Raw genomic sequence first — 12,279 nt, 5'->3', positions numbered from 1 at the left:
TCATCTCTGATCAACCTCCTTCGTTTTGCATCCCATGGAGTTATTTCAGAGGCACTCATGAAAGACCTGTATCTCTCTCTGGATCTCTAAGATCTGATTGATAAAAAATGAAATTGCACTGGACATTCTCTGTGGCAGCACCCCCAACCCCCTCTTGTGTGTGAAGTTGTAAACTCTGCTGAATTTCACTCACCTTCACTTAAGTTGATTGACTCTGTCGAGGGTCATCTAATGCCACTCAGTGTCCATCTTCATGCTTCATGCTAATGTTATTGTTTATTAGCCTCTAACGCTGCTAAAAAAAAACCCTTTTTAAAATACGTGACATGTCGTATTTTGTGCTTGCAGGGGCTTGTTTTCCTTAGAACAGTGAGATTATCTCATGCTAAGAAGCCCAGTCCCTCAGTTAGACCTTCCATTTACTCACCATTCCCGCGTTGCTCTGTGTGTATCTGTCGTATTCTGCCGCGTCGCTAAATCAGCTAGCACCATAAATAACGCAGGCCTTGCCACCCATAATAGAGTTTTGATCTGTTTTACAATCACCGGCATCAAAGCTGCTCCATGCCGGGCTATGTGGGCCACTTATTAGAGAGCTATAATACACACTTACACACACCTTTTATGAAGCAGTAGACTTAGCTGAAACCTTTATCCCTGTGAGAAACAGCTAGCCGCCGCCCCCCCCCCCCCCCCCCCATGAAGGTGAGGAGATTAATTTGAATTTGACTTTCAATTAACCCTCTCCCTCTCTTTCTCTCTCCCTCTCTCCATAAATATGCTGTGAAGCACAGAACCAAGTGGGCTATTGATATTTGTTTAGTTGCATTTTAAAGAAACAGGTATAGATTAGTATTTCCTCAGTGCTATTGTACACTATAGTACTGCATCACATACACACATATGGTCCCACTGCGGGGCCCTTAGAGATACATTATTCTAATTCATGGGACAGGTCCGTTCTTGCTGTAGAGGCTAATGTGTTGTGGTCAAGTTTAAACTTTGATGGACTGTAGCGACGAGCGTTTGAGCTACTCAGTGGAATGGATTAATTCAGAACCCGCACGGGGGGGATAACCACTGAATTTATTAGCCTTTTATTTAGAGTAAGAATTACTGTATGATAATATAATAATGGTTTAGTCACTCAGTATACACGCGCACGCATACACGGGATGCTAATGACCCGACTGTAAAAAGAGTATTGATTGAGCTGTTGTTGTGAGAAAACGCCGCTTGAGAATTTCAAAATTTCATTACGCGATGACAAGCAGTGAATCACATTCACTCCTTCACACGCTCGTCTTAAAATGCCGGTGTAAAGGTGGTGTAGTTTTAGTTTCCTGTCGCCGGATGCCGAATTTTCGCATACTGGACTTCGGAATCGTTCAAATTCACAGCTGCTTAAAGTGGTCAAGACTTGTTAATAATATTATATAAATTCACAGCATTGGAAGTGCGCCCCCCACACACCCAAGTATTATATGTTTTACTAAGGACCCAACCGAGCTATCTGAATGACAGTATTCATCCCTTGGTTAGAAAAAGAATGTGTTCCCTCCTCTTTACTGCTCCACAAGAGATGATCTCAGTCAGTGCCGTGACCAGCTCTCGCGCAAGTGTGTGTCGCGGTCTGGGGCTCATAAGTGTTACTCTCGTCTTTATAAAAAGTTCTTCTCAAAGGGCGACGACGGGGAGAGAAAAGGTTACCACTTCTTATTGACGTGATGCGTTTGAAAAGCATTATATTTTTTTATTGATTCTTAATGTTGTAAATTAACGAATTTATTTGGCAGCAAACAGAAGGCTCGCAGCTAAGTTGTTGGCGTTTACTCCCCTGATGGTGCCACGATTTGCATTAATTGCGTTGCCACGGCACTCACTTATATTAAAAGGCTCGGGCATTCATTAATCCTTTCTATCCTAAGTCATTTTGGCACAATTTCTGGCAATAAACATCCATAAATAACGGAGGCTTGAAAAATAGTCGTCATCTTGCCTCCATATCCTTATTGCGGCCTCTTCCCGGCAGCGGCGTTATTGATAGGTTTCAAGAGGGCACGCGGCGCATATGTTCTCAAATTAAGGCCAGCTCGAGAGATGCTAAGTGGATTATTTTGCATAAAAAATTTAGCGTGTTTGAAGTTGCACGATTAACCTGTGTTTAGAAAATGCCTTGATTTACGGCGGCGTGTGTGTTTTCGATGCATGCATTATGGAGATTTTGGAAATTTATAATCCATTTAGCTGATGTGGTCAGGGATTTTAGTGCTATCATTTATAAAAGCCTGTATATTTTAATGCCTTAAACGCTTGCTTTTTTAGAACTATTCCAGGACATTAGCTTTAGGTTTTATGACTCACCTGCTGTGCTGAGTAGCTTAATGGCGTCTAAGGTCAAGGTTAGGATTGACGTTTATAAAGTTTGGGCCCACTGAATCGGAGGTCTCTTTATTTTGATAGCTTTCTCGTCAGCTTACGTTATCGGTATTGTGATGTAAATTACAAAGCATGTTTGTGTATTGTTTGCTACCCAGGCTTAGATAATTGCTTATTGGTAAGTTTGTAGTATATCTGTTCTTGCAAGTATGGTTTCTCTTTTCTGACTGAAGCATCATCCCTCTCTCCTTCTCCCTCTCTTCTAGGCGCTGTATGAGAATATGCTTGTTGAGTTGCCGTTTGCAAGTTTCTTCCTGTCGAAACTGCTGGGCACCAGTGCAGATGTAGACATTCACCACTTGGCTTCTCTGGACCCAGAGATGTACCGGAACCTTCTGTTCCTCAAGAGCTATGAGGGCGACGTGGAGGACCTGGGCCTCAACTTCACCATCGTCAATAACGACCTTGGAGAGGCTCAGGTAAGGACAATCTCCTCCCCAGCTGTGTTTCTGTCTCAGTTTTCTTTCTTTCTTTCTTTCTTTTGCTCTTTCTTTCTTTTGCTCTTTCTTTCTCTCTTTCGCTCTTTTTTTGCTCTCTCTTTCGCTCTTTCTTTCTTTCACACTCTCTCTCTCTCTCTTTTTCTTTATCTCTCTCTCTCACACACAAAGTTGGTACAGAGAGAGAGAGTGTGGGGAAATTGAGAAACCTTTCTATCACACTCTCCTTCTTTTTGCACTCTCTCACTCTCTCTCTCTCTCTCTCCTCTCCCATTTAAGTTGTTAATGATTTAGCTGCTGTGTGTGTGTGTGTGCTCTCCGGTGCAGGAGATAAAGCACGTCTCTCGGTGTGAAATGCTGAAAGAAGGCTTCTGTTGACGAGTCCAAACGCACCAGCTTGGTTAGAACGTTTAAGAAGCTGTCACTGAGTCATTTAATGACACTTTCAGTATTCTCTTATACAGCCCAGTCCCTGTCAGGTCTGATTAGAAAGAGAGAAGACGGCTTTAAGTGGACAGACCTTGTCTTTTATGTACCATTCGCAGCTGCACTAGCTCTCTCCCTGTTACCCCTGTTTGTGCAAGGCTTCCATCCAACTTCCTGGAATTCTCTAGAGCAGACTGATTCCGCAGTATGGGGTACGACTGAAGCAATATGGAAACACAACTTGGGCAGCAGTTAACCGGCCGCTGTGAATCAGTCCTTGAGCGCTTTTCTTGGTCGGAAAGGATTTGAGTATAAAGATATGGAGGAAACACAATGGGTCAGAGATTAGGCACTCAGATGCCCTTTCCATGCACTCTGCGGAACCTGGTTGTCATGGCAACAGACGTACACAACCCATTATGACTGGACTAAACCCTAATGTATAATATTGGATGTGGCTTGTGCTTTTGGATGCTGGACAACAGTATTCTCTTGTTTCAGCTGTCTCTCTTAGCCGTGAAACCTTCAATGGGTTTTGCTGGAATATAAACCAGTCTGTGTCATTCCAAACTGCAACGAACTTCAGTATAAGTCTGTTTGAGAGAGGATGTCCTTTATGTCAGATCAACTCCTTTTTTTTTTTTTTTTTTTGTTTCTTATCAGTAGTCCAGGTTCACAGATGAATAATCCTGTTTTTTTGAGCGCTTAATTGCTCCTGATTAAGCTTTTCTAGTGCATTAAAATGACATCAGTCACTGAACTGTCTCTGTTTCTTTGCTTATTTCAGGTGGTTGAGCTGAAGCCGGGAGGAAAGGACATCCCGGTTACCACGGCGAACCGGATAGCCTACATCCATTTAGTGGCCGATTACCGTCTGAACAAACAGATTCGCCCTCACTGCCTGGCCTTCAGACAGGGCCTAGCCAATGTGGTCAACCTAGAGTGGCTACGAATGTTTGACCAGCAGGAGATGCAGGTAAAGCTTGCTCACTTGTCTGTGAAACGCACACAGACACGCATAGACATACACATGCACGCACAAAGACACATGCACGCACACATGCACACACATATATCAGTACACTCACTCACTCACTCACACACACACACACACACACACAGAGACATACACACACTTACATAAATACAAACGCATGCGCAAGCACATACATACACAGTAACTCTAGCTGTCTGGTGAACGGGGTGGTTGTTGAAATGATTGCATTTATGTCAAATAATGGCAAATTAAAGGGAAAACAGATATTCTCGCTATGTTTATGGGTCAAAATAGTTCTACACACACAACACATAGATACCTTTCTCCTGGTCACAGCACTGATGGGTACGTAACACGATGAGTGCAAACACACTGCTGTACCAGTTTCTAAAATGCAGACTGTCCCTTCATGTGTTTCAGTCTAATGCAGGGTTAATCTGAGAATAATCTGGTAAAACAGAAAACAAACAAAAAAAAGCCCCTGAGGTCTGGACCTTGGTGTCCTCATAGCTAGTTACAGCCATGCCAACCATCCACACACACTCTCAGAGGACAATGTAACTTAAACACAGGGTTAATATTCTAGATAATATTGCAGTTTAAAAAAAAAAAAAAAGGAAGAAAGAAAACACGAGCTTCAAAGGTGCCTCTGCATATATTTAGACACTTTTTCATCTATATGACATTTACATGAATATGAAAAAAAATGTGCACATTCAGCTTTAGAGTAAACCTGTTTGTTTGTGTGTGTGTGTGTGTTTGTTTGTTTGTGTGTGTGTGTGTCTTCAGGTGCTGATATCTGGAGCACATGTTCCTATCTGCCTGGAGGACCTGAAGAAGTTCACGAACTACTCTGGTACACTGAGTGATTCATTCACTAAAGATACTTTAAGCTATTTAGTGGTTTTGATTTACCACCTACTCTGTCACTTTACCACAGAAGTACATCATGACACTTTTAGAGATCATTTGCACCTTATATTTATTAGTTTTAGCAGGACGGCCAAAGCAGGACCTGGAAAGCATTTTATCGGCTCTTTTGTTTGATAACTCCTTGAGGATCTTTTTGGCAAGCGGTGGAAGCCTGTGGAAGTCGCTTTTCTCCGTTCCTCCATTAACACTAAAGATCTCTGTTGTTCTCCTCACCCCCCCCCCCCCCCCCCCCCCCCCCGCTTGCAGGTGGCTATTCGGCCAGTCACCCCGTGATAAAGATCTTTTGGGAGGTGGTGGAGGGTTTTACAGATGAGGAGAAGCGTAAACTGCTCAAGTTTGTAACCAGCTGCTCGCGGCCTCCTCTCCTGGGTTTTAAGGTCAGTAGTAGTCAAGAAAATAACCACACACACACACACCAGCCTCCGATGCAGAGACACCATGTCTGTGTTTTGAGTCAGTGTTTACCAACTCCATAGTTACTTCACAATTAACCAAAACATTCCAGTGACTAAGAGATCTCTTATCAATACATAAGAAATAGGATGAATCAAAAATGACATTATAACAGGCAGGCCCAGTACTGTCGAATAGTTAATGATATTATGTTTACAGCATCGAGCGTATGCAAGTTTTTTTTTTTTTTAAATACCTCATTACAGTGCTGTGAATGAAATTGCAAGTTTTCCCCTATTTGATATAAAATGAAATGGCCGCTTGTGTTGCTTGGAAGGGAAAACCTAGTGTTGGTCATATTGGCTGAGGAAACTGGGCAGTAGAAACATAACACACAGGGCAGAGCGACAATATGCCGCTGTCTGAATGTGTTTCCCCCCTCAGCTGTTACTGCATTACAGGGTTCAGGTAAAGTTCAGTATGACTCTCCCTCTGTCTTTCTCTCTCTCACCTGGTCATAGTATTGTTCCACATATGGCTTTGGTCTGGTGCTTTATCAATGTTTTCACTATAGAATAATGACTAAGGGCCACCTGTGGGGTTTGTGTCGACTTAATGGACGTGTAATGAAATAGACTACGCAGATTTAAAAAAAGAAAAAAAAATCAGACACACACACAGAGTCAGACACATTCTTATTTGCGCACACACCCTCACACATTGTTAAAATGATCATACATACGTAACACTATGATAAGGCCTGTCTGGACTGGTCTTATCTGCTCTGCTATATTTGTGTCCTGTTGATTAGGACTTTAGTGCATTATAATCTGATTAAAGGGCTTTATTCAATGCCACTAAAGTCAGGTGTGAATTTTTTGACTGATTAGCACCTTGGATGTACACAAGGAATGACATAGCTTTCAGCCAGAAGCGGGCAGGTTTGTGATTAAAAATATAGATACATTTTTCTTTAAGTAACCACTGTTTGTCCTCTGTCTGAAGTGAATAATAAATCATGTTTCGTACGGTTTGACTGTGACGTTTCAGTTCGTTAAAAGTTAATATGTAGTTTTATTCCTTATGTAAACAAAGGTGGTCAAGACAGGGGCAGTGTCATGTTGGTTCTTCAAAAAAAAAAAATATGCCTTTTTACTTTAATTCCTGTATTTTTTTATTAAAGCACTAAGTTTAGCTGTACCGTTTCTTTTTTAGTGTGTGTAATTTTGTTTATCTTATCCACACAACAGGCACAATTTTAACTGAAGTAGGATTTTTTTTTAAATTGATTCATAGAAGTATAATTAGCAGGAGCATCAAGTCCAAAAACCCAAAATGCAACTGGGAACTGACATTGCATTTATAGGAATTCCTGTGCAATGTCCTACCATTGATATAAACTGTAAAAGAGTATGGGGGATTAAAACTAGTCATATATAGTGGACTTAGTCCAATTAGGAACAGAAATGGTAGTTTTATTAGTTTTATGACTGACTTTTTTTTTAACAGTGGTTATTTATTTAAAAAGTACTCAGAGTGGCCTGGCATGGTAAAAAAGAAACAGATTTTCATCCAGCTTCCAGAATCATAAGTGTCCAGAGCAAAATGAGAGTGGGGTCCAGTAATGAATTTGACTTTGGTTCGGACAGAGCAAAAGAGCGACTCAAGACTGGAATGAAGACAGAGAGAGAGAGAGAGAGAGAGAGAGAGATGGAGGGAAGGAGATAGAGACTAAGAGAAAATGCCCTCTCACCTTTCAGCCAGCTCAGCTTTAATTAGGTGCCGTTAAACATCCCAGAATTCATTAGGGGAGAAATAGCCCTGTCAGAAGGAGCCATTTGAAAAAGATGATTGAAACTCTTTTCTCAAAATGATGGCTCCCGCTCTGACACTTTTTCAATAAGCAACGATACTTTAATACGCTAATTGTCAGAAAAATGGGGCCGTTAAGGCGGAGCCCCCCTTTGTGCGGTTTAATCGGGTTCGTTTTGGGGTTGAATCACCGACGCAGCGGTGGCTGTGACGTCCGCCTTGGATGGAGGGTCACCACGGTGACGCTCTGTCTGAAACAAGAGGCGATATTCAGAGAACAAATAGAGAACCGATTTTTTCATATGTTTTTCATACGCTGCTCATGCGTTCTTCATACGCTCATATATACGAGATTCAGATCTTGTGTTGTAATTATACTGAACAGTGTTCACTGGACCCCAAACCCTGTTCCAGGACCACAGAAACACAGTCATGCCAAGTTTGGTCTGATATGTGATATGTGCTCTACATATGCTTAGGACTTCCAACATTAATCTGACAGAAATTAGGAATTTACATCATTTGAATGTAGCCAGTATTAGAGATGACTTAGAAATCGCATTAGGACTGACGTGAGGAATATTAGACGTAGGGCAGCTCAAAAACCTATTGATGACTTTTTTCTTCTTCTTCTTTTCCTCCTTTTGTGGGTGTCCTATCTCCTTCACTCTATCCCCCCTTTCTTTCCCTGTTTCTACAGGAGTTGTACCCAGCCTTCTGTATCCACAATGGGGGGAATGATTTGGAACGCCTTCCCACTGCCAGTACATGCATGAACCTGCTCAAGTTACCTGAATTCTGCGATCAACATCAGATGAGAAACAAGCTCCTTTACGCCATCGAGTCCTCCGCTGGCTTCGAGCTCAGCTGAGGGCAGTTATTACCACGGCAACCCAGGAAAAACGGACAGGAGGGGCGGGGCCATCACCACTTAGACTAGATGGAAGAAGTGACCGAAAGAGACGGGCTAACATGTCTGTAGAGTAGCTGTGGTGATGAAGAGAGGAGAGAAAGAAAGAGAGAGAGAGACGGAAGAGATGTGAAAGTGTGGTGCAGACACTCATATGAAATGATCTTTGATCCACATCATTATCACATTTTGATGATAATTCTTGGCACTGACAGAGAACACAGAAGGAGAAGAGAGGCTGAACATTTTCCAGAGGGCAAATGATTATTTTTATTTTTATTTTAATGTGACTGAACCTCTTGTTTAAAAAAAAAAAAGAAAAAGAAAAAAAAGAACAAAGAATGAGTAAACATAGGTAAGTTACATTGTAGAACTGTTTAATATGCAAAACAACTGATACTGATTGGTGAGGCTATAAGTGGGAGGGAACACATTGAAGTAATAACATGACAGAGAATTCACCAAAGAGTTTGTCAAGCTAATGTAGGCAAATTTGACATTTAATCTGTTTCAATAAAAAACAGAGAGAGAGAGGATGCTTGCAGTTTAGCTCTGCTGACACTTTAGACATGCTACGCTAGGTCGACACCGAGGTTTTAGCTTTCCCAGAACAGATGCATGCTTAAGGTGTAACTTTTTCAACACAACCGCATGCTAAAACTTAAGCCTTTTTCTGTTTTCTCTATTTTTTAAAGTACATTACTGTATTAAAGATTCAGCTTTGCCATTGCAGTACACCATTAAAACTGTAGCTCTGCTAATTCAAAAGAGCAGCGAATAGGTAGGTTTACAAGAGACTTCGTTAATAATTTAGCAATGCTAACATAAAAGCATGCTAATGATGTAGCTACATCTAAATTAGTTAACTGAGAACATAAGAAATGAGTCAGTTCACATAGACCTGTTGCAGCTTAGTACATGTGTTCGCAAGAGCTATGTAAAGCTATCCATTCATACATAAGTGTCTGAGTTTGATGGCCTTTTTAACATAAGCGCACTCTGTAGTTGCCATGTCCAGGAGAATTCTCTTTCATCGATTACAGTGGAGACTTTTACAGCTTTTCGGCAGAAAAATTAGGCTCTCGAGCAGTTTTTCAGGCTCTCTCAAAGCTAAGATTTACCACAGCATTGTCCATGCTTTCATCTCAATTTATACCACAACAAGTACATAAGCGAGAATAATATTGTGGCCCAGACCAACAAGGGGGGTGGAAGTGATGTTCCTGGATTACGGAGAGTAGTCTCATGGTATTAATTCTGAAGTTTGTGCAATAAGTGCAAAGGTCACAAACCTTCATAGTGATCTTTGAAGACTCGCCAAGCAAGACAACTAGCCCTTCGAATAGCGAGGTTAGTTTGTAACCCTTGTTAATTTCTTCCATCCAGAAACTTTGGTCAAGTTATTCACACAAAATAAGTATTGATGGAAAGTATCATGTGTTTTGGTTTTTTTTCCCCGGACCAAGAGCAGTCACTGTGATTGGACCTCAGCGGTTGGCTTCTTTGATCTGCATCAATCCAACTTTTTCTGTTTTGTTTTTGTTTTGTTTCTTTTCATTAGAAGGACATAATCAAGTATTGTCTACAGCAGCGTGTGATTCCAACTGAGATCTGTATTGTAGCTATGATTATGATGTTTTTTCCTCCCTGCTCCCTCAAAAAAATGCCAAGTTAACACCTTAGGCCTCTACTTTAAAAAAAAAAAAAAAAAAAAAAAGGATTAGGTGCCGCCAGAATCCCTCTAGTGGTGGATTTGTGAATTTGTCTTTTATTGTGTGCCATTCCTCTCACACAGTATTTGTACAGGCTCCCGTTTGTTCACTTTTATCTTTGTACATTTGGGATGACAGCTTTGACGTTCATCTCTTCTCCTGTCGGAGTTTACTCATTCTGTGTGCCCTTAACAAAAAAAAAAAAAAATTTAAAAAAAAAAAAAAAAATCCAATCCTGATCACAAGAGAAAAGTCTATGTATCGAGAGTATGTGTGAATACAATTAAATATGTTTTGGCATGTTTTGTTTTAATTTTTTTTCTTTTAAATTCGATGTGTGAACACCCTTTGTTTTCACCTCAGAGGTTGACAGAGGTTAATTGTCAGAGGCAGTGGTGTTGTGGACCCAGTTGCATTTGAGAATAGCTTAAGTTTCAAGTTTTATGGCCTTTGACTTATAATTAAAGAAATATCCAGTTATGAAACACGGAGGACAGCCGATCTGGCCCGCCGATGCATTATCCTCTGGACACAAATTAAGACTGTGCGTTTGTCATAAATCAGAAGAGCGAGAGAGAGAAGTGGGGGGCGTCTTGAAAGGAAGAGAAGGGAGAGAAATAAAGGGAGGGGGTGAAGGAGAGAAAGGGGAAAGGGTTTTTTTCTCCATCCTTGGACCATTTCCATCAAAGGGATAGCAGTGATCGACTCCCCGCCTCCCCTGCCATCCATTCCGCGGCAAAGCCCCTGTGTTCCAGCAGGGAAATCAGCAAGGGGTAATTGGGTCTTAAAATGCCGACTTGTCCTGCAGATATTAGGGATTGATCTCAATTATGGTGAGATTTATTTGGGCCTATTACCTTATAATGGATTATAGCTCGCAAACTTAATGCTGCGGGTCGTGAATCATACAATGATTCATACCATGATTCACGGGGATGCGCCGAAGAATTTCCAAGGCTTTCATAAATGTTATTAAAGCACTTAAGGTCAAGTTATTCTGCGATGAAATTAGGAAACTGAAACATTCCATCTGAGAGTATTCGTAAATCGTGTTTTTTCAGGTAAGCGCAAAGATATTGACACGACGCAGGTAAAATTAGTTGATTTGGGAGTCGAACACTGCAAACTGCGGTCTGGTTTTCTTTACATCAGATTCAAAGGTATAGTCAGTGTTGAGGCGTTGTACGAGTTTTTGCCCTTCCTTTCTTCAGTTGCTCCGTCTGGTAACCGGAGATTTTAATTAAATGAGAAATTCCTTCAAACAAATGAAGTAGCGCGCGCTTCTTCTCCCAATTTGAAGGTCCAGATCTTTCACTCTGGCGCTGGTTGTGCATCCTGTGTATAATAAATGTTTCAAACGAATCTATAATAGAACATCAGTGACTAAAAAGTCAGACAAAACTATAGCAACTGAAATATAAGATCTTCACTAACAACTGCGACATGAGTGCGCGTCTTAAACTCCGAAAAATGTCTGTAAAGTGACTCAAACATGTCAGTTATTGAATTGTCAAGAAAAGCGAAAAACTTGAAAGATAAGATCTATAAAAACAACAACAACCGCAACTACAACAAAAATACAAACTAAAGATCAAACAATATATTGTCTGCCTATATAATTTATGTTAGACCGATCTCTTCTCAGCATACTTTAATGTCACTGTAATATGTTTTACATTATTATACCACACGCAAAGGATTAATGAATACCAGAACTGGACAAGATAAATACATGTATACATAGGCCTATTGTCATACGAGGAAGAAAAGGTTTGGGATGTTCACAGTATGGGCAGTTACCATTTCTCATTTGCTGAACAAGGGCGCCACGTTGTGGTCATAAAAAGAACACACCATCACCAATTTTTGGGTCGAATCTGTGTGAAAGTATGGAGATTGTGGAACATTGGAAATTGAACATCACGCCAAAATCAGTTTTATAGGTAGTTTCGATGAGCCTATACTTTTTTAATAATAAAACGTTAAAACGTACGTGTATTATCTGAATTATTCTAATAAATCGTTTCGGACCGAAATTAAAATCTGTTCTAAAATGTTCAAACTGTAGTGTGTATACAACCTATTCTATCGCCATACGTTACCACCTCTGCACACGCCGTTAAGCAGACCTAAGCATTTCCACTCTTCAACAGTATTGCACCAAAAAAACCCCTCCGTTTAATTATTTGCATAAGGTACTTCGAGACCCTTTAGCGATCT

The 12,279-nt window shown here is 40.8% G+C and overlaps 1 protein-coding gene across 3 annotated transcripts in view; it reads left to right on the top strand.

Moving 5' to 3' along the window:
- The window catches only part of ube3c (ubiquitin protein ligase E3C), a 30,429-nt gene extending 20,195 nt beyond the window's left edge, over positions 1–10,234 (top strand). For all 3 annotated transcript variants that reach the window (XM_030780399.1, XM_030780400.1, XM_030780398.1), the window contains exons 20-24: positions 2,646–2,858; positions 4,090–4,278; positions 5,089–5,155; positions 5,479–5,609; positions 8,138–10,234. In XM_030780399.1, the coding sequence (XP_030636259.1) occupies positions 2,646–2,858; positions 4,090–4,278; positions 5,089–5,155; positions 5,479–5,609; positions 8,138–8,308 (771 nt within the window). In that variant the 3' untranslated portion in view covers positions 8,309–10,234. The remainder of the gene's footprint in view (positions 1–2,645; positions 2,859–4,089; positions 4,279–5,088; positions 5,156–5,478; positions 5,610–8,137) is intronic.
- The last annotated feature ends 2,045 nt before the right edge of the window (positions 10,235–12,279 follow it).

This window comes from Chanos chanos, chromosome 7 (assembly GCF_902362185.1).
Source record: "Chanos chanos chromosome 7, fChaCha1.1, whole genome shotgun sequence".
NCBI classification, from domain to species: Eukaryota; Metazoa; Chordata; class Actinopteri; order Gonorynchiformes; family Chanidae; genus Chanos; species Chanos chanos.
The sequence above is the reverse complement of the archived record's forward strand: the minus strand, read 5'-3'. Positions and strand labels throughout refer to the sequence as shown.